Source organism: Sodiomyces alcalophilus (genome assembly GCF_042370955.1).
Source record: "Sodiomyces alcalophilus JCM 7366 unplaced genomic scaffold ACRALscaffold_7, whole genome shotgun sequence".
Classification (NCBI taxonomy): domain Eukaryota; kingdom Fungi; phylum Ascomycota; class Sordariomycetes; order Glomerellales; family Plectosphaerellaceae; genus Sodiomyces; species Sodiomyces alcalophilus.
In genome coordinates, this window is record NW_027263538.1 from 2,361,040 (window position 1) to 2,388,807 (window position 27,768).

A 27,768-nucleotide genomic window follows, 5' to 3' on the forward strand; every position below is an offset into this window, starting at 1 on the left:
GGTTCGGAATGGTAGGATCGAGGGAAGATGGCGATTGCAAGCATGCAGGCGATTAGGTACGGTTCAAGTTTTCGTCCCGTCTGTGGCCAGCGTTTTCATCACGTACATATGTACGTAGTCGCAAAGGTCTGACGACAATCGAGAACCCGCCCCACTAGCCACCTACCTCAAAGGCGCTGACATAATACAAAAGATACCACGGCTAAGATGCCTACCGATGTACCTTTTAGGTATCCGCCAGATTCCTCGCGAGACGATGCTCAAGACTTGATGACCGAGCAGATGATCCAAACTCGTAGATGTTTCAATTTGTTAGTTGATTGACATCACTTTGCGCTCCAATAGAAAGAAAAACAAAAGGAAATAGGACCAACAAAATGAAAAACCATGGATTTCCGTCGACACAGCTACGGATGTTCTGGGAACTCGATAATACTACGACCCAGTTCTTGAGTATTGGCAAATAGGTATTGTGATCAATGACAATACATTCAGGAGAGCAAAAGCGAGGAGAATTCATTTGGGAACCGAACCTGTACTGGTTGGATGAATGGTCGTGGCAAGGGTACTTGGGCTGCTCCTAAGCCAAGGATTATCAATCAAGGCGGCTCGGCTAGCTTAGTTGGAAGAGCGTGAGACTTTTACAACTGCATTATCTCAAGGTCGTGGGTTCGAGCCCCACGCTGAGCGAGTTTCTTTTTGTTTTTTTGCCCTTTTTTGCATTTTCTTTTTGCCCTCTCTTCGTCTCCTTTCTTCCCATCCGTCCTTGTCATCTTAAAATCTGCCCCTTCTCTTGTTCAAAGCCAAGACCTACGCGAAGAAAATATTTCACAGCAACAAACAGCTGAACCACCACATTGGGCACGAACCAGTGGCTAAAGCAAGGCTGGTTGGCTAATAGGAAGATTGGAACGTGCCGGAAGAACAAGTCGTTCATTGGACCGACGGTTTGGCAAGTACCTTTTGCTTGTGACCCACGCCAGTGGCTACTAGCGGCATGCGCACCCACCCACGGACCTCGTCAGTTGCGCAGACTTGAAAAGCTGCGGGGGAGGGGGAGGTAATATTTCACTATTATTTCATACCGATTCTCTATCGTCTTTCCTACTCACCACTACAGAATTTCTGCCACAAATGCCCGACTTCTTGCCCCTCCGACGCCCGACTTTTTATTGTATCAACGAGACACAATTCCCTTGACGACCGCATTGGATTGTAATATATCAGGACGATTCACCCGTATACCTACCTACCTGCTTAAGCATACATACAACGAGAGTAATCCCACGATGGTCCGCCGACAATGTTAACGACCTCTCCCCGGATTGCCAGTTCAACGAATGCCTCTCCCAACACCTTTCATTATGCTCCGACTCACGTCCCCTCGTCTCCACAGCTTTCTCCATCCCGCATGTCTGCCTCCTTAACAAAGCGACGCTCTGCATCCCGATCATCCTCCCTCTCCATGACCTGTCCTTCAATACAACAACAATCACCAACAACCGTCTCCCGTCAACAGCCCCAGCCAGCGCAGTCGAAACGCTATGTGGCAGTCGATGCCGGCAGGCAGTACTCCCCGATGGAACCCTCTATTACCATCTCCCCGACCGTTGCAGGCTCTCGAGCCGATGAGGTGACGACGACAATGCAGCCCTCCTCATCGCGATCCCCCGCGACCCCTCACCCGCAGTCATTAGACCAGGCGATTCCGGACTCCCGCCCGGCCGTACTGAAACCGTCGCCTCCTGTACCGGCCATACGGCCGCCAGGAGCAGGGAACACCACACCATCGCCAGGCAAGCGGCGCACATCGCAAGAGCATGACCCTGCGCCGCCACCCGATCCATCCGCACATACTTCACCCGAAGGATCCAGTGCAGCCAAGCGCCAGCGCCCGGAGCCTCGACCACAAAAAGTCCTACCCCTAAGGTACGAGCTCTGTAGCCGGGAGGATATGGTAATCCTGATTGCGCACATGCTCTCCGAGCTGATCGAGACGAATGACGCCCTCGCCTTGCGCTCAGGCAGCCTAACTAGGTTTCATTCAAGGTAAGGAGAAAAGGCCCTACTCCTCGCTGCGTGTTTCTAATTCCGCCGTCTGCCCGACTATTCACACATGCGATTTTTTTCCTGGCAGAACTGCGCCGAATATATCCGTGCTGGAATACCTCAACCGGCTAGCCAAGCACGCCACCCTCACGCCGCCGCTTCTACTCTCCATGGTCTACTATATCGACCGGCTCTGTGCCCTCTACCTCGAATTTACCATCAACACCCTGACGGTGCACCGCTTCCTCATTACAGCGGCGACCGTGGCCGCCAAGGGCCTATCCGACTCGTTCTGGAACAACAGCACCTACGCCCGCGTTGGCGGCGTGCGCGTCGCCGAGCTGAAACTGCTCGAGCTCGAGTTTCTCTACCGCGTCGAGTGGAAGATTGTTCCCAACCCGGATGTCCTGGTGGCGTACTACCGTGGGCTCGTCGAACGGTGCCCTGGCTACGTGCTGGAAAGCGAAGGCGAAATCGAGCGACCCCTTGTGGGAGGTGAGGAGCAAGTAGAGGCACAGGGGAATTCAGCGGGTAACACGGATGGCATGGAGAAGACGGAGAGTGATCTGACATAGGGGAAGGGTATCTCATCCGGTTTTCTTGGGCATTTGAATTCATGGAATTGTGCGCGGGCAACGGTTTTTTGATTGGCTTTTTATCTTAACGGGCCCCATGTATGAGACCTTGTTTTGTCCTAGAGTGGGGAACAAGAACTATGGCTATTCTGAGGATGGGAATACGAAATGGCGCGCTGGGGAAAGTAGATGGGAGGCAGCTTTTTATATGATGTATACAATCTACGTGGTCGGACGACAGAATACATACGAAGATTCTACCTATTCTGTAAATATTATAGGGCCCCGTATTGTACCTGCAGGCCCGGGGCTATGATAACTCGGCAAGTCTAGGCTCGAATCCTACATAGGTACATAGCCTTGCGTTGGCGACGTGCAGCACAATCCCGGATTAATCCTGGTCCGTGTCACCGAGATCTGGACCCACATCTCCAGCATACTTCGTAGAGGTCTCGGTCCTTCGGAGAACGTCACACTCGGATACGAACTGCCCGACTCTCAGCTGGAGACGTCGACCATGCGATTCCCAACAATTTTCGCGGCGTTGGCCACTGCGGCACTCGCAGTAGCTTCATCACAGCACGTTCAGCTCTACTACCAGCCCGTGACGGCCGCCGGGTCGACCAAGCCTATGCCCCTAGCCGAAGTGCACTTTGATACAGCCGCCCCCGAATCCGCCACCGTCCTCTCCTACGACGCACCGGACCTGTTCTTCGACGCATCCCCCGAATCCGACACGGATGCTGGATCAGGCGCCGACCTTGTTCGCATTGGGCTCTACGACCCGAAGAAATCGGCCTGGATCGCGTCGACTTCCGTCACCTCGGCATCGACCTTTTCGAAGGGCTACTCACCGCATCTGCTCCTGACCGTCGACGCGGACGGCACGGTCCTCGGGGCCGCAGCGCGGGGCGTCCGTATCGACGCGGGCGTGACGAGGGATTTCGGTCCCCAGGCCATCGTGCATGTCACGGGGAAGGGCAAGACACCCGAGGCTGGCAAGCCGGTCGTCTTGACACCGGAAGGGAAGAAGCTGGCGCCGGAGCCGGAAAAGACGTTCTTGCAGAAGTACGTACCCCATATCCGTTCTCATTCTCGCCTCTTCCTGGCACTTTGCTATCGCCAGAAGATGTGCTAACAGGGCTTTTGCGCAGGTATTGGTGGGTTCTGGCCGTAGTCGCCGTGTTGACCCTCGGAGGCGGCGGAGGTGACGGGAAGTAGAGAGTGTATGAATAGGAATTCTGAGTATACATTGAGGACGCCCTGCATTATACCCTTGGAGTTTATGACGAATGGTACGGCGGCTTTCGGACGCCGGAGCAGCCCAAGAACCGCGAAGCCCACCGATTGTCCACCCGGCCTGGTGTCCATACAGCTTGCAGCGAGGATACAACGCAGGACTGTTCAGAGTTGAGCACATCGTTTCTGCTGCGGCCTCTTGCTGTTTTGTTTGTGATGTTCCTGCAAAACAGCGCTCCAGGCCAGCCATCGTGAGTCCTTCTCTCCTCGCTCCGACTACCTCCGTTCTTTGCCTTATCTAAGCTCGTCACGTCGACTCATAGTCAATGCTGCACATGCTTAGATTCTGGCCCCATGAGCACCGTCTAGTGTTTGGCCGGTATTTCTTATCCCCGGCTGGTCAAGACGAGCAAGCCACCTGCACGATTAAAGTAGGACGTTCCACTAGTGAACCTCCTCTTGAACCCGCGATACTAGGCCGATTCTCCCTTGATGGCTACTGTCCAGATTCTGGTCTTCCAGCCTTCTCGTTGTTTTGTCGGAAGCCGCTGTAATTCCATGATTGATGTGTTTGTTGTTCGTACACCTACTGCAGTATATTGGAAACCACTGCCAGGGGAGTCACGTGGTTGTGCGCTAGAGCTAAATACCGCTAATACCGTTTCGGCTTTAGCGCCGTTACCAGGACCACCTGCCTGCCGTTCAGAAGCTCTGCGCAAAACGGGCCAAGTGCCTACCCATAAATTTAGTAGGGCCGCCCGCTTTCCTTCCACGCCCCTCTAGATATTGTTGCTGCAAACATCTAACATCTCTGACCTGCCGCGATCCCGTCACCCTCTTTACTCCTACCTCAAATTTACACTTCCCCGCGAACACAACTACGCGTCTCCATCACACACAGCTTGTCACTCAACATCCCATTCCCCATACGTCCATCTTGACTCGCAATGGCCGAGGAACAGAACGTCACCAACGTCACCGGCGCGGAGACTACTGCCGCTGCCGACAAGGGCAAGGGCAAGGAGGTTTCTCAGGAGCCCGTCGTTGAGGACACAGCCATGGATGAGGATGAAGTTGATAGCTCCAGCGACGAGGGAGAGGAGGTACGTCTTTGCGCTGCAATTCATGTCCCCGCATCCCTATCTTTTTTTCTTTTGCTTTTCTATTTTTGTTTTGCGCCTTGGCTAACAGTACAACCCACTGGCAGAATGACAATGGTGAGCCTATTCCTATTGCTTGCGCGGGCGCAGCTCAGCTCTGACCGACCTATATGCGACGACGTGCGACTAACATGACTTATAGCACTCGAGGAGGAGGAAGACGGCCTGGAGGAAATCGACCTCAAGAACATTGTCGAGGGTGGCCGCCGCACCCGCGGCCGTGTTATCGACTTTGCAAAGGCGGCCGAGGAGAACCCTCCCCAAGACGACGAGGATGAAGACGATGACGACTTTAAGGCTCCCGAGGAGGACCAGGACGTCAAGATGTCCACTGATTAAGACGGTCAATCAGCTATGCGCGACATCTGTCTCGTACGACGATTCGTTTTTCTCCCGGCGTTAGGATCATCTGTACCCGAAAGAGCATGGCTTATGAGGATGGAGCGACGGATTTGCATCGTATGAAAGGGAATAAAGGCAGCACTTTACGGTAGACTTGCTGGTAATGTGGACGGCAGGGGCCTTAACTTTGATGATGTGGGTTGCTCCAGGGCGCATATTGATTTTCCTGTTACTCTGCGCATTAAGAGGCGGAAGAGACCTGTGGTCTGATTTTGCGCAGCGAAGAAGCCCCATCTCGGCTTGCCCTTAGTCAGCCCAGGACCGCAATGCAAACCGCATGAAATATGATACAATGATACATGCTGGATCCGGAGTCTCCACGAGTGTTGTAGAGTGCTGTGTTCTCTGCCAGGGTCTCGTGGATACGATGGAAGTCTAGGTCCGAGATGGAAGCACGTATCGGCTGATAATCGTGGGGACTTTTGTTCCTGGCTTCTCCCAACGCCTATGTGATGAAGATGAACCTCGAAAGTAGGTAGCGTCTACGACTTATATAACTTTGTATAGGCTATTGACGATTTAGTGGAATTTCACCCTGTTCAGAGATGACAATGGCAGGGATGGCACATGAGGACTGCAGGACAACGACTTGAATATTTATTCCCTATTAATTCGTTCGTCTGGTCAAGGCTGAGTGTTGTTCCGGGATAATCCAGGAGCTCTACAACATCGAGAGGGTATGGGTGACGCTGTTCAACGATTTGGGGTGGGCGTGGTCAGGTCGCGAAGAGGGGACGGAAATACAGAAGGAAACGGAAAGGTATGGAAAGCTGGACGCAAGGTTTCTGAAGAAGGAATATTGGGGGATGGCGTGCCTGACTTGTTATATCGGTATGTACGTTGTAGGTAGAGGAGAAGGTAGGTATCGTGTGTAACTAGGTGTACAATATATGTCGTGGCTATGAATCTTAATAAGCCAGGTGAGGTGGCTCACCGCCTTATCGTCGTCCTCTTATCTTTGATAGCTCTGTAAAGGTACACTATAGGTAGGTAGGCTAATCAGACCCCCCTTGGTCAGGCCCACCCCCCAGATATGGTGTCGCCACATGGCCCAACCAGTTTTAATCACACGAAGCATGGCTCTCCCTCTCCTGAACGAGGACAAGAATGCGAGCATCTAAAAATATATGAATGAAAAGCCCAGATTCCAGACCATGCATGTGCCTTTCATAGCATACAAAGGATTCACAACCAACCCATAGTCCAGTTACTCGTACAACAAGTTCGTGGCGCGTGAATGTCGACGCCCCACGACCGCGAGACCTGTGATTAAGAAACCAAAGACACAATCATGTCATCAAGGTACGCTCTGCCCTAGTGTCTCCGCCATGCACTTCCTTTTGGTTCACCCAACAGCATCCAGAACCGATGGCATGCCAGCTTCACCCCGTCAAATGACTAGACTAACCGGTGGTCCTCTGCCCTTAGATTCGGCTCCTCGACTCTCCACCAGCGCGACTCCCGCAGTGCCCTTTTCGAAGGCTATACCGGCGACAGTACCACCACTCGGCGGCCCGTGAGCGCGAGCCCTAGCACATTAGGTGGCTACGGCTACGGATATGCGCCGTCGGGCGTAGCCGGAACGACCGGGTCTCCCGGACTAGGGATCTCGGGCGGGTTCAGGTCGGCAACACCAAACAAAAAGTACGTGACGATCTGTTTGCGTTGCGTCTCTATATATGGGGTGCCAAAAGGCTAGTGGCCGAAAGAGAAGGTTACAAGTTGGTGAGGAGGACAGATCAGCGAACTACCTGGGTAACTGGAGAGGGATTCGCTTCCAGGACCTGTGTCCCTAAAAACGCATGCCTGCAGGTCGAGGAGGAAGAGTCTGCCCATACCTCGACATGGCTAACATTCACCCTCGCAGAGGCCAGTACAGCGATGCCGTCCTAAACGAACTCGAAAGCCAAAACGACGCGCAGGTGGAAGGGATAATGGGGAAGGTCAAGATACTGAAGGATGTAAGGCGTCCCGTTCCCCTTCACCTTTTGCTACTAGCAGACCGATTAACATATCAACCGTCAGATGACGATTTCCATCGGAGATGAGATTCGCGACTCGTCCGCGCTCGCCGGCAAGATGAACGACACATTCGACTCGACTCGGCTCCGACTCCGCGGTACCATGAACCGAATGCTCGTCATGGCTGAGCGCACGGGGATCAGCTGGAAAGTCTGGCTGCTCTTCTTTATCGCCATTTGGATCCTATTCGTCTACGTCTGGCTGTTTTAGTGGCCTGGATATATACATACTGAGGTCGAAGCACGATGTATCACACCCCTGGTTTCCATTCTTCGCTCTTCGAACATCCTGGCCCTTTTTCGCCTTCTTTCGAGAAACGATCATCCTTTCCGACGCTGGCGGCACAGGAACGTATCAAGGCTCGGGGAGAGGACAAGGCTTAGGGAGAGGACACGGTGATCCAATACAAGAGGTTGGACGATAAAGTTATACCCATACTCGCCCATTTCCGACTTGGGTGACGGGCAGGCTCGCTTCCGCCGGCGTTCTGGGACAGCTAGGTCAGGTACCGGTTTACCGACCATTATTATGTTTTCCAGTTGCGTCCTGAGTCAGATGTTGGCTAGGACAAACCCTTGCATACCAGGCGTTAGGAGAGGCATGTTTTATTCCATTACATCTGTTGCACTTGCACTGAGGGCACTTGCCGCATCAAGGCTGCGTAAAAGACGATATGTGCATATGTGTCTCGGGTCTAGAAATTTAGAAATTCATCCAGATCAATCAATCTGTCGATTTGTCGGTAATGTAGTTTATGCTGCCTAATCCGAGTAGTCTTTTGTACGGTAGCCGGCTGGTGTCGTAATCTTGGCCATCGATAGTCGTACATGCCAAATCCCCTACCTCATCTATCCCTTCGTTGTTGAAGAGGACCTATGAATCTAAGAAATACAGTGTCATCCATGGTGATTGCTTGCTTTGCTCTTTGCAATTGCCCCAACGCCTAAGCTGTGCTTCCTTTTTTTTCAAATCATATTTCGTGAGTCATGTCAATGCCAACGGGTGTAGCGGTGGTGTCGTGTTTGCACGCAGCGACTCGTCCGTTTGTCGGCAAAAAGAAGAAAGAAAAAAAAAGGAAAAATCACCGCCGCGAGGGACCCCTGTGCGGGCTACTCCCAAGCACGCTGCTGTCTCCTCCCGAGAGAAAACTGCTGAGATCCATGCTCTGACGCACCCGGTGCCCGCGTGCCCCGTCGCCTCGGGCCTGCAGGGTCGGACTGGCAGGAGGGCGAAGCAGAGCGGCCGCCGCCCCGCCGATGGAGGACCGCGGGGCAAAGTCCATGTCCTCGTCGTGGTCGGCCTCACTGCCGCTGCTGCTGATGGAACTGCTGCTGATGCTGCTCAACCCGGCCTCGGAATCCGTGTGCTCATAGACACCGCTGAGTTCGCCGGCCTCGGGAATGCTGTCGTCCAGGTTCGCGTCCATGTTGAGTTCTTCCGGTTCGGCGTCCTCAAAGTGGCCGCCGACTAGTCGAGCGTTTCGGAACACCTCCTCGAGGAGAATCTCGCCCTGGCCTTCTGCTTCGAGCTCCTCCTCGGCATCGTACATGTCGCCCGCGTCGGCGTCGCCCCGGGCTAGCGCCTGGCGGAAGGCGTCGTCGGCCATGCGCATATGCGCCTGTATCAGCTCGTTGCGCCGCTGCTCCTGCCTGCTCTCGGCGCTCTCGGTTTCGTCTTCATCCTCGCTTTGACCGTCGTCGTCACTGCTGACGCTGGAGCTACTGACTGAGGAATCGGACGTATCCTCGTCGATGGCGCTCATGCCCATGTCCATGGCTGAAGCGTCGGGAATGTCTTCGTCGAGGTCCCTAGCCCCGTCGTCCATGTCATCGAGATCTCCGCTCTCGCCTGCGTCTTCATCCATCTCGAAACCAGCGGCCTCCGCTTCGGCAAGCTCCTGCTGCACTTGTTCACGACGCATGGCCTCTGCGTGTTCCTCGGCTTCGCGACGCTCTTCTCGGATTTGATGCAGCGTTTTGGAGACACCGGGAGGTTTCAGCCAGGTCGAGCCGTAGTTCTGAATGGTGCTACGGCGGCGCTCCATGAATTGCTCGTCGGCGCGGAGACGGACAATAGGGGAACGGTCGAGGCCAGCTTGCCCCTGGCGTCGTACATTATTCCCACCATTGTCGCCATCGCCTTGGTCATACTGTTGGTGGCGGGGGTGGTATTCGGGACTAGAGTCGGTGAATGGGCTTCGAGAGGGGTTGCGGGAGGAAGTGTACCAGACGGAATGGGACTGGAGAGGGACAAGTCAGCAAGAAAGAAGTCTTCAAGGAACTAGAGAAAGGGTATGAAGATCCTGTCCAGCTTACATCGCGCGGGGTCAAGTCTGGTAATATGCCAAGCATGGTGAATTGTGAATGATTGAAAAAGGGCAAATGAACGGTTCAGGTTTGGATCATAACAGTATTTCTGGCAAATGTGAGGATCGAATTGAGCTGTAGCCTGTAGCAATGGCATAGACTCAAGTGATTTTGTAGCTGTGTCGGAAATAAAGGGAAGTTTGGCAGGGAGTAACAGCAAGCTGCCCTTTTCTTGTGTTGATGTTCCTTGGAAGCATGAGACCGTAGGAGCGTGAGAGCGTTGAGTGTCTACCTATGCTTAGCTAAACGAGTGGTCAAAGCTTTTCCTTCTGGCGTAATGTACAGTGAGTAATCAAAAGTGGCGATTAGGCGACCCACATCCAAATATCATCACCAGAACCTCATTTTGACCCTTCGAATACGAATACAAATAACTTTACGAATACTACTTATAAAATTTCGGAAAAATCAGATTTATAAAGGGGAATAACCGTATAAAAGGAATATCTAGTTATATCTTTTTAATACTTTATATACCACCCCCTAGCCTCGATACAAGCCTTAACCCTCCGCGGCATCGACTTAATTAGAGCCTGTAGAAGCTCCTCTTTAAAATCGTTCCACACCTCCACCGCGGCCCGGCAGAGTAGCTCGTATAAGGTTATCGTAGAGCCTATCTTCGCTAGAGTAGGATTCCGTAAATAGATCCTCTCTTTTAGTATTTTCCACAGGTTTTCGATAGGATTAAGATCAGGCGAATACGGCGGCCAATCCAGGATAGTAACCTTATTATCTAAACCCCACGGCAGCAACCAATTTTGAACGAGGCGCGCCTTGTGTACGGCAGCGTTATCTTAAACGAATACGCTGCCCGGTTCGTATATCGTAGGAAGCGCTTCTTCAAGCGTGCGCTTAATAACGGCTGCCGTAACGCCTCTACGCGGCGTATTAGGGTCGCCGTGAAGGGCGATTAATTCGGTGCGTTTATTATACAAAAAGCCGGCCCAGAACATCTACGAATAGCGCGTAGGCTTATCACGAGGCTAAATAATATCCTGTTAAAGTCGCTTTCCCTATAAATTTATTAGTAAAGGTATAAAGTCTTAATAAAGTTAACTTACAGAACGGCAGAAAACCCATTTCTGCCTCTGCCCATCCCCGCGCGCGACTATGGTTTCATCCGAAAAGATAACCCGTTTCCACCACTCTAGGGGCTTAGAGGCGTGGCGTAGGCACCATTCTAACCGTATTTACGCGTGCCTTAGAGTCAGGGTCGGGCGGCGTAGGGCGCGGAAGTGGTTAAAGCCCTCTAAACGAAGGTATCATAATAAAGTGAGTTTTGAATAAGGAAGACCTAGTTAAACCTTTAAATCCGTGGGTGATATAAAAGGGTTAGTACCGATAGTACGTATAATACGCCTTTTTTAGTGCGTATCGAGGGCCTGGGGGCGGCCAGACCGTGGTCTTGATCGGGCTGATATTTGTGATTCGTAGCGGCGCGCGATGCCAGATACTGACCCTGGAGATATATTGAATTTGATCCCAACCTCCCTTTGACTAAGCCCACTAAAATAGGCGTGCGCAATCAGGGTCCGTTTATAAGGCGAATACTCAACGCGCGGCGTAATTAGGGGCATTTTCTGATTTTTGACGAATTTTTGAAGTTGAAGGGTTGATGGTGTTGAAGGAGGGAAAACGCGTTATGACGCGTTGGTGGGGTATTTCTAATCGTCAATTTTGATTACCCACTGTACCTAGGTACCTAGGTCAGGCGCTTATCGCTTATCGCGTTTAGCGCTGAAACATAGTACCTACTTTTTCACGTGGGAATCAGATGGGTGTTGGTTGGATTTTTTTTGCTCGTGTTGTAAACGTTCAAGGAATTGTCCTGTGACCAGGGGCGGAATGATCCTCGAATATTCTGAGAATGACTCTTTCTTGCTGCACATGCTTGAAAATTCCTGTCTCTCTGTCCCTCTAGTGCTCAGAATTACTGGTCGCTGAGCTAGGGACTGCGACATTTCCGTGCTCTGTTCCTCCTGCTGGCCTGGTTGCGCTGTTCTTTCTGTACGCGCAACAAAGTCGCAAACATCCCAAAAACAAGCCAAGGCAATGGTCATCCTGCCTTGCTGCCCCTGGAAAAGTTGCAGGTAGCCCTGCAGACATTCGGGAATTTTCGGGTACGGACATTGTCGTGGGAGCAGTCGGACAGGGTCTAGAGTGTACTGTGACGAGTCTTTTTCCTTTTTTCCCCAGGCGAGCTTCCCGCTAAGTCGGGTGGGTACACCGAAATACGGACGGTCCTAAATTCAGTACGCTGTACGGTAGTGTTCCGTGTGTCTGGATGGGGTGTGTTATTGCCCAAACTTGCGAAAAATAATTACATGCACATGCACGGCTTATCCTTCTCGGATCAAAACGAAGATGCGAAGCGACTTCGAGCCATGAAGTGACATCGGTATCGGATCACTTTGTGTCCTCCTCCACTAGCTGCTACTACTGCGGGAACACGATGCATTCCATCTCAAATACAGTCCAACAACGTGCGTCAAGGTAGGCGAAAGGACGCCATCGTCGCGGAGATGATCGGGGCGTTCGAGAAGTGGGGGCAGCAGCAGTGCGCCGGCAACTACTCCGTCCCTCAAATGCTAGCGATGGAGCTTCCCTGCTTCTGCACGCTCAGATAGGGGGTTCGGTGGGGCCTAGGGGGGTTCAGGTCGTGTGCTGGCGAGTTTAGCTTCTGATAAGGCTGTTGTAGGATGGGCCGGCTGTGATTGGCCGATGGCAGTTATTTCAACATGTCGATTTTTTGACAGCGCGATAGGGTGAGCCAGCACCGGTCGCGATGGATGCGCGGGTGAGGTTTCTAGGTATTATCTTATTTCCTATTTCCTATTTCCCGCGAGAGGAGAGGCTCTACTATCTATGTACCCTTGTCATGTCCTCCTTTCCTCCTTTCGATCCGATCCTCAGAGTGAATATCACCATTGGCCAACTTTTCCTGCAACACCAGTCCGGAAATGGCAAACAGATAATTTTACCGAGAATACCACTGCAGGTTTTCATAAAATTCGACAACCGACAGCATTGAGCGTTTTTTTTTTCTGGTTTTCTCCTGGTCCTCGCTCCTGATACACTCTCCAAGTACCTGACCCAATACTTCCGCATCCATCCTAAGGGTGCAACATGCAACATGTGGGACACCTCCGGGCAAAGCCATGACATCCAGCGCAGGCTGGACTGGCTTGAGTTTATGGTTTCTTCATTCAAGTTTGACGATGGAATACGGCGACAACTGAGTGGCCTATGGTGTTGTGCCTCGTACAAGAGAATGCATCAACTAGGACTTACCCATCCCATCGCGTGGAAGGGGGTGTATATGTACACTGTGAGGCTGAAAGTCCGTTACCGCGTGTGGCAGCGGTGATGAGGTGGCTGACGAATGACGCCAAGTCAGGGGTTCAGAACGGGCAGCCAACGTTCGCTGGCAGTGGACGATCTTGGGGGACGTGGAGCTCCGGGAATCAAGCGCGAAGTCTTTGAAATAGGAGCTGTTGATTGGTGGGAAGCCAGGAAGCTCGACATCGATGACATATTTCTGTTTCGCAAGATCCATATCGATTAGCAGGGATGCTCCCCCACCCGCTTTAGACCACCCTCCACTACGGAGCTAGCCAGTGCAGCCACCCTTGCCCCGCTGCATGCGGATGTGGGGTGCGTCTCCTCTGTATCGGGTTGACAGAATTTCCATGTTGCAATTTTTCTGACAAAAAAGGATGTCGAGACTGAGATATCTCCCACCGCCGAGGGGACGATTACGGAGGAAAAACACACGCCGCTATGTTTGCTTGTTGGATGAATCTGACAACTGGCTGAGAGGACCGATCCCGACGACATTACACCAGTCGCGCTGACTATGAAAGTGTTCCTGTGGCAATACAAACACTTCATGACATGAACCAAAAAGGCAAATCTGGTTATCCGACTCGTTCGCCTCGTTCACTTGGACTGACCATCAGGTGTTTTTTTTTTCTCTCTTTTTTTTATTTTGGGGCCCGGTAAGGAACCCGATATGGTTCCTTTACTCTACGAGAGATTGGTCGATGCTCAGGTTTCTTAGCCCAGAAACAGCACAAGTTCTTCATCCGACCGGAGGGCTAGCGAGGTGGTACTTTGTAGCCGGGGTTTGAGTGGTGGCACAGTAGGAACGGGATAATGCGGTGAGGGACTAAGTAATGAACACCGAGGTCCTTGGAGTGACAGCGGGATGAAGAAAAATGTGTGTGTCTTCGGGCGATGATTCATATTGAACCCCCGTTTCAGGGACCATCTTCGTCAATAGCTACAGTGGGTGTATCAAGTGCGAAGATGTAAGGCTCGGGATCCGCGCCATTTTCCGCGCACATACCATACTGATGGCCTCCGGAGGGAAAGATGAGAAGCATGATGGAAATCGAATCCTGCATCCCATAACTGGCCAGGGTCGGATTTCCATGCCTGGGGCTTTAGGGTGCAGTAGGGAAATCCCGGAAACTCAGACGTAACCCCCGCGCCGTCATCGGTGAAGCCACAAAAAGCCGCGGATCTCCACCTCACCTCCCCGAAACGATTCGCCGAAGAAACCGAACCCCGTGTGCCATACACATGGATTTATGTGAAAACAAAAACACGAAAAAAAGGGGGTTGCCCCTTTGCGGGCCCCTGCTTCGGCGCCCCAAACTAAACCCCCAGGTCTGAATGCTTCGTGGACACCAATGATTTGAACCCCCTTGCGACCGACTCGAGCACACTAACTGGCCGGTCGGTCAATTCCATCCCATATGGTCCCCTCCCTCTCCCGGCCGATCTCGACTCGGGGTCGGGATAGTGAGCCAGAAAGTGGAGAGGAAGGGGAAATTCTACCCGTTAGTTTGGCCTTTCTTCCTGCATGTCCGATTGTGTATGTGTGTGAGTGCGTGTGTGTGGACTTTGCGGACAGTCCCATCATCTTGACATAAAAACTTGCCCATCACCCTCATCCTCATCCGTTTTCTTCCTCTCCCTTTTCCTCCCCTTTCCCCTGCTCTTTCGCCTTTCTCTCTCTCGTTCTTCTGGCTACCACGGCGCCTTTGCCTTCTACTCTAGGAGACAGGACTTTGCACCGAACCATACAGTCGTGCTGCTCTGTCGTATAGAAAAGTGTCACTAGTCAGTCTGAGCGGCCCGAAGACCGCGTCCGTAAAGAAAGAAGACCAGCCGGTAAGTTGTGAGCTCAGCATATGTTCGTGTCTCTTTACTTGGCCTGTTCAGCAAGCGTTGCCCCTCCCTTCTTCAGACGTCTTCCTCCCCCTCCCAGACGACTCGGCCCAACGAGGACGGGCCCCATGGATATGGACAAGGAGACCGAATTGCCACGGTCCCAAAATCTAAGTCAACGTCTGCGCCCTGGATGTTATTGGCCGCGGTCTCCGATGAAGGACTGCCGACTGCACGCCGGCGACAACATCCCACTCGGTGCTCAATCTTGGAAAGAGGCAACACTGGTCATTCGTCCCGACAAACAACCAGGTGTGACGTGACGCTGGTGATGTCAGTCGGTCCCAGCCCTGATCCAAACCACAAAGTACTTGCACCGCCGGCTTTGCGCCCGGTCAATCCCATTGGCAACCCATCTGCATGGCCCCACACGAGTACAACGTCCGATAAGCCACGTCGCGATAAGGCCAGCCACGAGAAAACAAGGTTCAGCAGCTCTGCGGGGCTACTGAGGAATCCAAGCATCCCATTGGATGATGGCTGTGCAGCAATCAATTGAACGGATGGTGGGGTTAGGGAACTCCCGGTTGCTCCTACCATCTCCGGTCCAGCAAGAAGCAGATGGATGTCGACAGTCGGATACGAATCTTGCTCCTTTCTCGACTCACGACTCACCGCATGGCCAATACATCACATCATGTGCGACTCTCTTTACGCTCTCCGATTCTGCTGCCATGGAAAACAATCTTGCTCATGAGAAAAGCATGAACCGGGCCGTTAATGATTCGTGGGAGTCCCAAACCTCGAATCCTACCTCTCTGGCCCAGGATGGCAAGCCCAGTAGCCATGGCTTATGAGATGGCTGAGATTAAACGAGCAAAGCGGCTTGCCTCTACGCGATTCCATTCGACTCGACTTACCGGACCGGCCTTCTTTCCCTGGCATCCACTGGGCCCGTCTTTTCATCCCGCTTTAGTTTACTTTCGCACCTGGCCTCTTTCTTTCACATCGATTTTTTTTTTTTTTATCTCAATACTCGTACACACATTGAATTGGGTTGGGTTTGTTGCTGACCGCTTCCTCGCCGGCGACATAGATTCGTCGCAGGAGCAGCTAGGGTCGCTGCTCTCGTCGACTCGTCCACTTCGTCGACGGACTCGCAACCCTATCTTCGACCCTCACGTCGACTTACAGCACACCCCCCAGTGACATCGGACGACGGTAGTCGCCTAGCATGGGCCTGCCCGAAGAGTTCGACGATCGTCCAATCCATGCTGAAGCTGAAGAGGAGACATACCATCCTTATGAATACCAAGAGGAGAACAATGCCTCCTGGGCGGGTGCTCTACCGGTGAAGCAGTACGTGATGCCCCCTCTGTACCACACTCGCCCATTATTAGCGTCACGCGAAGATGAGGTGAAAGTAGTGGAGACCGAACATATCATGTTGCTGACATTCCTCAGGGGGTTGTATGACCCAAGCTTCGAGAAAGATGCATGTGGTGTTGGTTTTGCTTGGTACGTTGTCTTCTCTCCACTCCTTCCCCTCTTCAACCAGTCGGGAAAACGAGAAGGACAAGAAATGAAGAAACGAAATAAAATGACTGGGGTCTTCCGGTGGCTGACATGCACTGGTATAGCCATATCAAGGGCAAGCCTAGCCACAAGATCGTCAGTGATGGTAAGTCGAGATATATACCCATCTCCTTTCCGCGGGTCGGTTGGCCCGTCAGTATATCCCTCAATATACCTGGCTGACCCTTGACATCGCAAAAGCGCGCAATCTCCTCTGCAACATGACCCACAGAGGTGCTGTGGGATCCGATGTGCGAGATGGCGATGGCGCTGGCGTCATGACTTCGATCCCCCACAAGTTCTTCATCAAGAACTTCGAGCGGGAGGAGAACATTAAGCTGCCTCCTCCCGGTCAGTACGCTGTGGGGAACCTCTTCTTCAAGCCCGACGAGGAGACGTTGCACGAGTCCAAGCGGCAGTTGGAAGATATTGCCGAATCCCTGGGCCTGCGCGTTCTCGGGTGGCGAAGCCCTCCCGTCGACTCGACCCTCCTCGGACCCGCCGCCAGATCCCGCGAGCCCATCATCCTCCAGCCCTTTGTCGTGCTCGCCTCGGCCTACGGCGCCGGCGATGCCCCCGAGACCACCGACCCGGCGCTCTTTGACGAACGCCACTTCGAGGTCCAGCTGTTCGTGCTCCGGAAGAGGGCCACCCACACCATCGGTCTCCACAACTGGTTCTACCTCTGTTCCCTGTCCAACAAGAACATCGTCTACAAGGGGCAGCTGGCCCCCGTCCAGGTCTACCAGTACTACCATGACCTGGTGAATGCTGATTACGAGGCGCACTTCGCCCTCGTGCATTCGCGTTTCTCCACCAACACCTTCCCCTCGTGGGATCGTGCCCAGCCTCTCCGCTGGGCTGCCCACAACGGCGAAATCAACACCCTCCGCGGCAACAAGAACTGGATGAGGGCCAGAGAAGGTGTCATGCACTCCGACGTCTTCAAGGAGGAACTCGAAATGCTCTATCCCATCGTCGAGGACGGCGGATCCGACTCGGCCGCCTTCGACAACGTCTTGGAACTCCTGACTATCAATGGCGTGCTCTCCCTTCCCGAGGCCGTCATGCTCATGGTCCCCGAGGCCTGGCAGGGAAACACCCAGATGGATCCCAAAAAGGCCGCTTTTTACGAGTGGGCTGCTTGCCAGATGGAGCCCTGGGACGGCCCGGCCCTCTTCACCTTCGCCGACGGCCGCTTCTGTGGTGCCAACCTCGACCGTAACGGTCTCAGGCCCTGCCGTTTCTACGTCATGGACGACGACCGCATCATCTGCGCCTCCGAAGTCGGCACCATCCCCGTCGAGCCCGAGACTGTCATTCAAAAAGGCCGTCTCCAGCCCGGTAGGATGCTGCTCGTCGACACCCAGGCGGGCCGCATCATTGACGACAAGGAGCTCAAGGACGCTGTTGCCCAGCGCCACGATTTCCGTTCTTGGCTCGACAACAACCTCCTTACCATGCCCAAGATATTAGAAAACATGACCGCCTCGGCCGACCTTGCCGCGAAGCCTGACGATACCCTGCTCCAGCAGGACCCGCTGCTGCTGGCCTTCGGTTACACCCACGAGCAGGTGAGCCTGCTTCTGGCGCCCATGGCTTTGGACGAGAAGGAAGCTCTGGGATCTATGGGTAACGATGCCCCCCTGGCCTGCCTATCCCAGGCCCCTCGTCTCCTCTACGAATACTTCCGCCAGCTGTTCGCCCAGGTCACCAACCCTCCCATCGACCCCATCCGAGAGTCCATCGTCATGTCTCTCGAGTGTTACGTCGGGCCTCAGGGTAACCTGCTCGAGATGGACGTCTCCCAGACGAACCGATTGCTGCTCCCGAGCCCCATCCTCTCCATTCCCGAGTTCAATGCCATCAAGAACATGTCGACCAAGTATCCCGGCTGGACCGTCAAGACGATCGATCTCACTTTCCCCAAGAAGGACGGCGTCGACGGCTACCTGCGCCACCTCGACTACATCTGCAAGGAGACCACGGCGGCGGTCGAGGCTAGGGACCGTATCATCGTCTTGTCCGACCGTGCCACATCCGCCGACCGCGTCGCGGTGTCCGCTCTACTTGCCTCCGGCATGGTTCACCATCATCTCGTTGGCAACAAGTGGAGATCTATGGCCGCCATCGTCGTGGAGACCGCCGAGGCTCGCGAGGTGCACCACATGTGCGTCCTGCTCGGTTACGGCGCCGATGCTATCAACCCTTACCTCGCCATGGAGTGCATCCTCAAGCTCAACCGGGAGGGCCTGATTAAAAAGAAGCTTTCCGATGATGACCTCATCCGCAACTACAAGCATTCTTGCGATGGCGGGATCCTCAAGGTCATGAGCAAGATGGGCATCTCTACTCTTGCCAGCTACAAAGGAGCGCAGATCTTCGAGATCCTCGGCCTGGACGACAGCATTGTCGAGCGGTGCTTCAAGGGCACGGCGTCTCGTATACAGGGTGCGACGCTTAACGTCGTGGCCGAGGATGCTTTCCGGTTCCACGAGAGGGGCTTTCCCTCCCGCTACACCGTAAGCGTCCCCGGCCTTCCCGAATCGGGCGAATACCACTGGCGTGACGGCGGCGAGGCCCATGTGAACGACCCGACCTCGATTGCCAACATCCAAGACGCGGTCCGGACCAAGAACGACAAGTCGTACGAGGCCTACTCGCTTTCCGAATACGAGCAGATCAAGAATTGCACCCTCCGTGGCCTTCTCGATTTCAAGTTTGAAGAGAGAGAGCCCGTCCCGATCGACCAGGTCGAGCCCTGGACGGAGATCGTACGCCGATTCTGCACCGGCGCCATGTCCTATGGTTCCATCTCCATGGAGTCTCACTCGACCCTGGCCGTCGCCATGAACCGGCTCGGCGGCAAGTCGAACACGGGCGAGGGCGGCGAAGACCCTGAGCGGTCCCAGGTCATGGAGAACGGCGATACGATGCGGTCGGCCATCAAGCAAGTCGCCTCGGGCCGTTTTGGTGTCACCTCGGCCTACCTGGCCGACTCGGACGAGCTCCAGATCAAGATGGCCCAGGGTGCCAAGCCCGGCGAAGGAGGCGAGCTGCCCGGACACAAGGTCTCCAAGTCAATCGCGCGCACCCGTCATTCCACGCCTGGTGTCGGACTCATCTCCCCGCCTCCCCATCACGACATCTACTCCATTGAGGACTTGAAGCAGCTCATCTATGATCTCAAGTGCTCGAGCCCCCGCTCACGCGTCTCGGTCAAGCTCGTATCCGAGGTGGGCGTAGGTATCGTTGCTTCGGGCGTGGCCAAGGCCAAGGCGGACCACATCCTCATCTCCGGCCACGACGGTGGTACCGGCGCCTCCCGCTGGACGGGCATCAAGTACGCTGGTCTCCCCTGGGAACTGGGCCTCGCGGAGACGCACCAGACCCTGGTGCTGAACGATCTCCGTGGTCGCGTCGTCGTTCAGACGGACGGTCAGCTTCGTACCGGTCGTGATATTGCCATCGCCTGTCTTCTCGGTGCCGAGGAATGGGGTTTCGCGACGGCACCCCTGATCGCCATGGGCTGTATCATGATGAGGAAATGTCATCTGGTAAGTTGTCGCTGTTTTTTGCTACATGGGTTTCAACTCGAGGCCGCCATCGCATGTTATATTATACTCACTCTTCGACATGTAGAATACTTGCCCTGTCGGCATTGCTACACAGGACCCTGAACTCCGGAAGAAGTTCACCGGTACCCCTGAACATGTCATCAACTTCTTCTACTACGTCGCGAACGAGCTCCGCGCCATCATGGCGAAGCTGGGCTTCCGCACCATCAACGAGATGGTTGGCCATGTCGAAGTGCTGAAAGTCCGGGACGACCTGCGCACCAGCAAGACTCAGAACATTGACCTCTCTCTGCTGCTGACCCCTGCCCACAAACTGCGCCCCGGTGTCGCTACGTTCAACGTTCGGAAGCAGGACCATAAGCTTTACATTCGATTGGACAACAAGCTCATCTCCGAAGCCGAGCTGACTCTCGACAAGGGCCTGCCTTCCCGAATCGAGTGCGACATTGTCAATACCGACCGCGCCATGGGCACTTCTCTGTCTTATCACGTGTCGAAGCGCTTTGGCGAGCGCGGCCTACCGCTGGATACCGTCCATGTCAACATCAAGGGCTCGGCGGGTCAGTCGTTTGGTGCCTTCCTTGCTCCCGGTATCACGCTCGAGCTGGAGGGCGATGCCAACGACTACGTCGGCAAGGGCCTGTCCGGTGGTCGCTTGATCGTGTACCCTCCTCGTACCGCCGTCTTCAAGGCAGAAGAGAACATAATTGTCGGCAATACGTGCCTTTACGGCGCCACGAGTGGCTCGTGCTTCTTCCGCGGTGTGGCGGCCGAGCGATTCGCCGTCAGAAACTCGGGTGCCACGGCGGTCGTCGAAGGTGTTGGCGACCACGGTTGCGAGTACATGACAGGTGGCCGTGTCGTGATCCTGGGCGGTACTGGACGCAACTTTGCTGCCGGCATGTCTGGCGGCATTGCCTATGTGCTTGACCTGGACCAGGATTTCCACTCCAAGATCAACATGGAGATGGTCGAGGTTGGCGATGTCACCGACCCGACCGAGGTCGCGTTCCTGCGTAGCCTCATTGAGGACCACCACCACTACACCGGATCTGAGCTGGCTGCGCGTATCCTACTCGATTTCAACCGTGCCCTTTCCCGCTTCGTCAAGGTACTGCCTGTGGACTACAAGCGGGTGCTCGAGGAAGAGGCCGAGAAGGCGGCGGAGGCTAAACGCGCCCAGTACAACTTGCCAATCGTGTCGGGTGTTCAGCATAAAAAGCGGAATGAGAAGGCGCCTAAGCTGCAGGACATTGAAGAAACCGTCGGGGACCACGCAGCTGAGAAGAAGCGCGCGCTTGTCCTGGACAAGACCAAGGGCTTCATGAAGTACCAGCGAAGGTCGGAAAAGTACCGCAGCGCGAAGACGCGCACCAAGGACTGGGCCGAGTTGTCGACTCGTCTTGATGAGGATGAGCTCAAGTACCAGTCGGCGCGCTGCATGGACTGCGGTGTCCCCTTTTGCCAGTCGGAGACGGGATGTCCCATCTCCAACATCATCCCCAAGTGGAACGAGCTCCTGTTCGCTGAAAGATGGCAAGACGCACTCAACAGGCTGCTGATGACCAACAACTTTCCCGAGTTCACGGGCCGCGTATGCCCTGCTCCCTGCGAGGGTGCTTGCGTCCTCGGCATCAATGAAGACCCCGTCGGCATCAAGTCGATTGAATGCGCCATCATCGACCGCGGATTCGAAATGGGCTGGATGGTCCCGCAACCTCCCCAAATCCGCACGGGAAAGACAGTTGCCGTGGTCGGCTCTGGACCCGCCGGTTTGGCCGCCGCCGACCAGCTGAACCGGGCTGGTCACAAGGTCACCGTCTACGAACGTGCCGACCGACCGGGCGGCCTGCTGATGTACGGCATCCCCAATATGAAACTCGACAAGCGCATTGTCAAGCGGCGTACCGATTTTATGGAGGCTGAAGGGGTCGTCTTTGAGTGCGGCGTCGCCGTCGGCGAGGAAGGGCAGCCGAGTTTGGCCGACCTCCGGGCGCAGAACGACGCCGTCATCATCGCGACGGGTGCGACTGTGGCGCGCGACCTCCCGATCAAGGGCCGGAATCTCCAGGGCATCCACTTCGCCATGGAGTTCCTGCACAAGAACACCAAGTCGCTGCTCGACTCGGAACTGGCGGATGGCTCGTACATCTCGGCTAAGGACAAGAACGTCATCGTGATTGGCGGTGGCGACACGGGCAACGACTGTATCGGCACGTCGGTGCGGCACGGGGCCAAGTCGGTCATCAACTTTGAGCTGCTGCCGCAGCCGCCCCCACAGCGCGGGCTCGACAACCCGTGGCCGCAATGGCCTCGCATCTACCGGGTGGACTACGGCCATACGGAGGTGCAGCAGCATATGGGCAAGGATCCGCGCGAGTTCTGCATCATGTCGGAGGAATTTGTGGACGACGGCAGCGGGCGTGTCAAGGGTATCAATACGATCCGGGTCGAGTGGACCAAGTCGCCGTCGGGAGGCTGGGACATGAAGAAGCTGGAAGACACACGGCAGTTCTTCCCCGCGGACCTGGTGCTGCTGTCGATGGGCTTCCTGGGCCCGGAAGAGCGGATCCTTGGCGATGGGATCGAGAAGGACGCACGCAAGAACGTCAAGACGGCGCCGGGCAAGTACAGCACCAACATGGAGGGCGTGTTCGCGGCGGGCGACTGCCGGCGCGGACAGTCGCTTATTGTTTGGGGAATCAACGAGGGCCGGCAGGCGGCGCGCGAAGTCGACATGTTCCTGGAGGGGAACACCAATCTGCCGGTTACTGGTGGTATTATCAGGCACGCGACCGAGGAGATTGTCGGTCTCCAAACCCAGGTGGTGGCGGCGTAATTCCAGGAGAAAGAGAAAGAACAAAGTGATCTCTCGGGCCCAGGGGAGGACGGGGACAACTGGACTGGATGTCGAAGAGTTCCGTTGGGCGACCTGTCTCCCCTCTCGGCATGGGACCATTTACGAAGGGGGATGGGAGGGATATAGAGATGAGTTTCACCAGGTGTGGAGGTATACCAGGTATTTCCAAGGGTTCGGGGAGTAGTTCGGGCCATGTTTGTTCGGGGGACGGCTGATGATACCTACCGCTTTTCAGTCCAGATTTTGGCGCTCGCACCGGAGGGGAATTGTAAAAAGGGGGGTGGTTGATATCGCATAGACGGTTCCTGCATGAGCTGCGTGTTTTCACGATGTTGCGGGCATGGAAAGAAGGGGGAAAGAAGGGAAGAAGCGCTCGGCGTATTTCTATTGATTGTTTATTATTTTCCTGCACTCCTGGTTCGCTATTCGACATTGTGATGGCGAAATGGAAAGGTGATGCTACTGATACTTGAAAATATACGTCCCAAATCGTAGTCCATGGACGAGATACTGGGTGGGCCTTTTGCGGTTGACCTCGGTGAGACCCGTGATGCAGGCTCGGTGTGATGGGTTGGTGTCCACTTGCGTCATTCGATAGAGGTACTTTACTCGTTTGTACCGCGAATCAAGGAATCGGGAAATAATACGAAGTACTTCTGGTCTTGTAATCTTTTCGATGAAGCCATTGTAGTACGTAGGGTGCGTACAACGAATGTAATGAGGAATGTACGAATAATTGCGCTTGCATTTAGGAGAAGCTAGTTTGTAGGCAGGTATGAAGGCTCTGACCTCTAATTGGTCAGACATACGCGACATCACGCACGTGGGGCTGCTGTACCATCTGATAGGTCAATTCACTGGTGTACGAAGTATTTCGTAAGCCAAGAACATGAGGACCCGCACCTAGGTACCGTTTTCGAGCTCTGTACGCAGCCACTGTACAAGCCTATAGCAACGTCCTACAGCCACTGTAGTTTCGCAGTTGCGGGGGCCGTCCGAGGCTCTGTACACCACTGTACGTGTAGCTTAATTTGTACAGCGTTAGCAGATGATCCGTTTTTCTCTCCTTCAACATCGCCCTTGACCCTTCATCCCACACTTTCCACACACTTCCACGATCATTTTTCCCTGAATTCGGACGCCAGGTTAGCATACGTCCTGTTTAACCGCCGGGTCCCTATCGAGCTGGACGTTCCAGTCGGCCACTCCAGCTAGAGGTCAACCACCTGCTATCGCCATCCGCCCTTCCCACCGCCGGTAACGAATTGACCCGCGAAAGCGGTCAGAAAGAGCTAGAGGGAACCAGAAGATCACAATGAGGTTCGGCAGGACATTGCGAGAGTCGATTTACCCGCCGTGGAAAGACAAGTATGTCGACTATGCGAAGCTCAAGGTTTTACTGCGGGACGACAAATACGAGGAAGATGACACCCCCTGGACCGAAGAGGACGAGAACCGCTTCTGCGATGAAGTGTTCAATACCCAACTCGAAAAGGTTGCCGAGTTTCAAACCCAAGTCCTTTCCAGCTTGCGCGATCGTATCGAGGCCGCTTTCGACAAGCTCAAGGAGATGACTCCGGAGGACGGCACCCTACCCAAGAACGACGTGTCCCAGCAGAACCTGAAGGAGCTCGAAGCCGAGCTGGACGCCATCACAAATGAGCTCTCCGAGTTGAAGAAGTTTGGCAACATCAACTACACGGCCTTTTTGAAGATTGTCAAGAAGCACGACCGCAAGCGGGGCGAACGGTACAAGGTCCGCCCCATGATGCAGCTCAGCCTCGCCCGTCGCCCCTTCAACTCGGAGCAGGCCTACACCCCGCTCCTCAACAAGCTGTCGATACTGTACTACGCTGTCCGCCAGCAGCTCGACCATTCGGGCGAAGACGCCTCTCCGCCCGACCTTCAGAGCAACTCCGAGACGCACAACGGCGAGCGCTACTCGGCACACAAATTCTGGGTCCACCCCGACAACCTCCTCGAGGTCAAGACGCACATTCTGCGCCACCTCCCCTCCCTCGTCTACAGCGAGCAGTCGGCCAAGGAGCTCGACGCCGCCAGTGATCCGACCATCACCTCCCTCTACTTCGACAACGACCAGTTCGACCTGTACACCAACAAGGTCAACCGCCAGTCGCCCGGCGCGTCCACCTTCCGCGTCCGTTGGTATGGCCAGCTGTCGGCCAAGTCCGAGATCAACATTGAGCAGAAGACCATGGGCGAGCAAGGCATGAGCGAGGAGCGAAAGTTGATGCTCAAGGAGAAATACGTCAAGTCCTTCCTCGACGGCGAGTACCAGATGGACAAGGCGATCCAGAAGCTGAAGCGCCAGAGCGCCCGCTCCGACACGGACATTGCGGCCTACAAAAAAACCGTGGGCACACTGCAGGACTTTGTCCGCAGCAGGTCGCTGCAGCCCGTCGTCCGCGCCAACTACCTCCGCAGCGCGTTCCAGAAGCCTGCCGACAGTCGGGTCCGTATCTCTCTCGACACCGACGTCGCTTTCATCCGCGAGGACACCCTCGACCGCAGCCGGCCGTGTCGCGATCCGGCGTCGTGGCATCGCACCGATATCGATAACCGCAACCTGACCTATCCCTTCGAGGACATCAACCAGAGCGAGGTGTATCGCTTCCCGTATGCCATCCTGGAGATCAAGCTCCGGGAGGGCGTGCACCGCAAGCGGCCGGTCTGGATCCAGGACCTCATGTCGTCGCACCTCGTGCACCCGGTGCCGCACTTTTCCAAGTTTGTGCACGGCGTGGCCTCGCTCTTTGAGGACTACGTCAACAACCTCCCCTTCTGGCTGAGCGACCTCGAGGGCGACATCCGCAAGGACCCGCACCAGGCGTACGTCGAGGAGGAGCGCCGCCGCAGCCAGCGGGCCGAGGCCGAATTCGCCGTCGGCAGCTTCCTCGGCAAGCCCGTCTCGGCGCCGCGGGGACCCTCGCGCAGCTCGCCCGTCAGCCAGTCATACCTCACCGACCGCATGGCCGCCGAGTCGAGCGCAAGACACAGCCTTGCGCCGACGGAGACGGTGGAAGAGGGCGGCGAGTCGGCACGCGAGGTGACGGAGGGGGAAGAGAATGGCGGCGGCGGCGGCGACGGGGGGCTGCTGGGCCGGCGAGGAAGAGGACCCAGAGGCTACGGAGGCACGCTGTCATCGCTGGTCCCCGGGTTCTCGCTGTCGCGGTACTCGCGTGCGCGGCACGACCGCGCGCAGCCGCTGCCGGAGGGGGTGGTGGAGCCGACGGTGTGGATCAAGAACGCGGGCGAGCTCAAGATTGAGCCCAAGGTGTGGCTGGCCAACGAGCGCACGTTTGTGCGGTGGCAGCACATCAGCGTGCTCCTCGGCAGCCTGGCGGTGGGGCTGTACTCGGCGGCCGGCAGCGACACGGTGGCCGCGGCCATGGGCGTGACGTACATTGTCATTGCCGTCTTCGCCGGGGGGTGGGGCTATGCCATGCAGCGCCGGCGGCGGCGGATGATCATTGAGCGCAGCGGGAAGGACTTCGACAACATGTTTGGGCCCGTCGTGGTCGGCATTGCGCTGTTGCTTGCCCTCGTTATGAACTTTGTGTTTGCGGTATGTTGCTTTCCCCTGTGGTATTGTCGGGATGTTTTGCATTCTAATCATTCTTTACAGTACCGACGGGCATTCGAAAAGTGGCGAGAGGATGATCACGCGCTTTCCAACTTTACGTTGGAGGAGGGTGCGATTACCGAGGAACTGTGATGTGATGGGCTGGTCTTTCAAGTTGAAGAGTTGGATATTCGGAATGGTGGCGTACGGGCCTAGAGAGCGGATCAACGATTGTCTTGCATTGTTTTCAACTGATATGCTGTGAGCAGGTTATAGGGTGCGCAGATTGGACGGTCAGACTGAATGAGGCCGAACAGGATGTTGTAATTTCCTGTATATTTATAATATCATGGCATCCTCTCTATCTATCCTGGGCGGCTCAACCGCCATAACCAACAGCGTCGATGATAATCATATAATTTCGCCGGTCAGTCTCCTCAGCCGCTGCAGACGACAACGAGAATACAGCCCACTCCCCGAGATACGAATACCGAGATACTGGTCAACGTGTGGGACTGCGCAGCCAATGAGAAATACGACCGTTGCGGCGGAATGGAGGAACTTGGTGATTGTATCTTTATAAGGCTGAGTAGCAGATCCAGTACGTACTGTACGTATATGTACAAGAAAGATACATGGAATATACCATCCACGGTGATGAGCAAAGTATCTGACGTCTTTTGACAGCCCTGGCCATCCCATAGCATGGACCACCAAGAACACCACAGGTAGCTGGCATGGCGACCTTGGCCTTCTCTCTTCATCACAGCTGGAAGAGGAAGGTTGTGAAAAAACCCACCCTTACCAGCAGCACGGCAGCCTCAATGACGCTTGCCAAAGAACCCCCGGTCCATATCAACCTGGCCGGCCACCCACATCGGCCACTGGTTGTACATCTGGTGTTCCCCGTCGACGCGCTTGTTCAGATGCCGTAGCCACCGGTTCATCCCTTCCTCGACCCCTTCCTTGGGCGGCGGCGTCTTCATCCGCGCCCCCCATTCCCGGTCCGTGATGGACCCCATGATCATCTTACACGCGAGCCAGTGGCACGCCAGGAGAATCATCGTCTGGTTGCGCAGGTCGATGAGGCGCTGGAATTTGTCGTGCGGCATGTTGATCCACCACCCGTATTGTTTCTGGAGCTTCTGGTATGCTGCGGCGAGGGAGGGAGGACAGTGTCAGTG

The 27,768-nt window shown here is 55.0% G+C and overlaps 9 protein-coding genes and 1 non-coding gene across 10 annotated transcripts; 7 read left to right on the plus strand and 3 right to left on the minus strand.

The window, feature by feature from the left end:
• The first annotated feature begins 607 nt into the window (after positions 1-607).
• ACRALDRAFT_t234 lies at positions 608-690 on the plus strand. The gene has a single exon. It is a non-coding gene; the product is annotated as a tRNA-Lys (tRNA).
• A 407-nt stretch (positions 691-1,097) lies between these two features.
• ACRALDRAFT_1044050 (uncharacterized protein) lies at positions 1,098-2,887 on the plus strand. The gene is made up of 2 exons (XM_071015336.1): positions 1,098-2,049; positions 2,138-2,887. Exons 1-2 carry the CDS (start codon positions 1,304-1,306, stop codon positions 2,622-2,624), a joined length of 1,233 nt encoding a protein of 410 aa, XP_070872705.1. The 5' UTR covers positions 1,098-1,303; the 3' UTR covers positions 2,625-2,887.
• Positions 2,888-3,093: 206 nt separating this feature from the next.
• ACRALDRAFT_1077370 (uncharacterized protein) lies at positions 3,094-4,052 on the plus strand. The gene is made up of 2 exons (XM_071018630.1): positions 3,094-3,692; positions 3,779-4,052. The coding sequence occupies exons 1-2, from the start codon at positions 3,142-3,144 to the stop codon at positions 3,843-3,845; spliced, it is 618 nt and encodes a 205-aa protein (XP_070872706.1). The 5' UTR covers positions 3,094-3,141; the 3' UTR covers positions 3,846-4,052.
• A 758-nt stretch (positions 4,053-4,810) lies between these two features.
• Positions 4,811-5,362, plus strand: ACRALDRAFT_1071897 (uncharacterized protein; the record flags this gene model as incomplete). The annotated part of the gene is made up of 3 exons (XM_071017912.1): positions 4,811-4,966; positions 5,071-5,080; positions 5,166-5,362. The coding sequence occupies 3 exons, from the start codon at positions 4,811-4,813 to the stop codon at positions 5,360-5,362; spliced, it is 363 nt and encodes a 120-aa protein (XP_070872707.1).
• A 670-nt stretch (positions 5,363-6,032) lies between these two features.
• On the minus strand, positions 6,033-6,542 carry ACRALDRAFT_212279 (uncharacterized protein; the record flags this gene model as incomplete). The annotated part of the gene is made up of 4 exons (XM_071023851.1): positions 6,033-6,045; positions 6,094-6,244; positions 6,311-6,376; positions 6,431-6,542. The coding sequence occupies 4 exons, from the start codon at positions 6,540-6,542 to the stop codon at positions 6,033-6,035; spliced, it is 342 nt and encodes a 113-aa protein (XP_070872708.1).
• Positions 6,543-6,716: 174 nt separating this feature from the next.
• On the plus strand, positions 6,717-7,657 carry ACRALDRAFT_2044036 (uncharacterized protein; the record flags this gene model as incomplete). The annotated part of the gene is made up of 4 exons (XM_071021399.1): positions 6,717-6,727; positions 6,854-7,069; positions 7,293-7,386; positions 7,451-7,657. The coding sequence occupies 4 exons, from the start codon at positions 6,717-6,719 to the stop codon at positions 7,655-7,657; spliced, it is 528 nt and encodes a 175-aa protein (XP_070872709.1).
• An 871-nt stretch (positions 7,658-8,528) lies between these two features.
• ACRALDRAFT_1082823 (uncharacterized protein) lies at positions 8,529-9,920 on the minus strand (the record flags this gene model as incomplete). The annotated part of the gene is made up of 2 exons (XM_071019359.1): positions 9,763-9,920; positions 8,529-9,686 (listed from the first exon to the last, which is right to left on the minus strand). The coding sequence occupies exons 1-2, from the start codon at positions 9,796-9,798 to the stop codon at positions 8,529-8,531; spliced, it is 1,194 nt and encodes a 397-aa protein (XP_070872710.1). The 5' UTR covers positions 9,799-9,920.
• Positions 9,921-11,177: 1,257 nt separating this feature from the next.
• ACRALDRAFT_212276 (uncharacterized protein) lies at positions 11,178-12,841 on the minus strand (the record flags this gene model as incomplete). The annotated part of the gene is made up of 10 exons (XM_071023850.1): positions 11,178-11,319; positions 11,406-11,477; positions 11,569-12,021; positions 12,070-12,093; positions 12,174-12,188; positions 12,265-12,401; positions 12,431-12,521; positions 12,552-12,619; positions 12,685-12,748; positions 12,807-12,841. 10 exons carry the CDS (start codon positions 12,839-12,841, stop codon positions 11,178-11,180), a joined length of 1,101 nt encoding a protein of 366 aa, XP_070872711.1.
• A 3,381-nt stretch (positions 12,842-16,222) lies between these two features.
• ACRALDRAFT_2126518 (uncharacterized protein) lies at positions 16,223-23,424 on the plus strand (the record flags this gene model as incomplete). Its single annotated transcript, XM_071023917.1, has 5 exons — positions 16,223-16,347; positions 16,453-16,506; positions 16,629-16,669; positions 16,765-20,120; positions 20,206-23,424. 5 exons carry the CDS (start codon positions 16,223-16,225, stop codon positions 22,978-22,980), a joined length of 6,351 nt encoding a protein of 2,116 aa, XP_070872712.1. The 3' UTR covers positions 22,981-23,424.
• Positions 23,425-24,076: 652 nt separating this feature from the next.
• ACRALDRAFT_1082821 (uncharacterized protein) lies at positions 24,077-27,043 on the plus strand. Its single transcript, XM_071019358.1, has 2 exons — positions 24,077-26,587; positions 26,648-27,043. Exons 1-2 carry the CDS (start codon positions 24,317-24,319, stop codon positions 26,735-26,737), a joined length of 2,361 nt encoding a protein of 786 aa, XP_070872713.1. The 5' UTR covers positions 24,077-24,316; the 3' UTR covers positions 26,738-27,043.
• The last annotated feature ends 725 nt before the right edge of the window (positions 27,044-27,768 follow it).

Coding starts and splice junctions, on each gene's coding strand:
- ACRALDRAFT_1044050 (XM_071015336.1), top strand. CDS start 1,304: ATGTTAACGACCTCTCCCCGGATTGCCAGTTCAACGAATGCCTCTCCC. Junction 2,050..2,137: donor CTAACTAGGTTTCATTCAAG/GTAAGGAGAAAA, acceptor TTTTCCTGGCAG/AACTGCGCCGAATATATCCG.
- ACRALDRAFT_1077370 (XM_071018630.1), top strand. CDS start 3,142: ATGCGATTCCCAACAATTTTCGCGGCGTTGGCCACTGCGGCACTCGCA. Junction 3,693..3,778: donor GAAAAGACGTTCTTGCAGAA/GTACGTACCCCA, acceptor GCTTTTGCGCAG/GTATTGGTGGGTTCTGGCCG.
- ACRALDRAFT_1082821 (XM_071019358.1), top strand. CDS start 24,317: ATGAGGTTCGGCAGGACATTGCGAGAGTCGATTTACCCGCCGTGGAAA. Junction 26,588..26,647: donor TTATGAACTTTGTGTTTGCG/GTATGTTGCTTT, acceptor CATTCTTTACAG/TACCGACGGGCATTCGAAAA.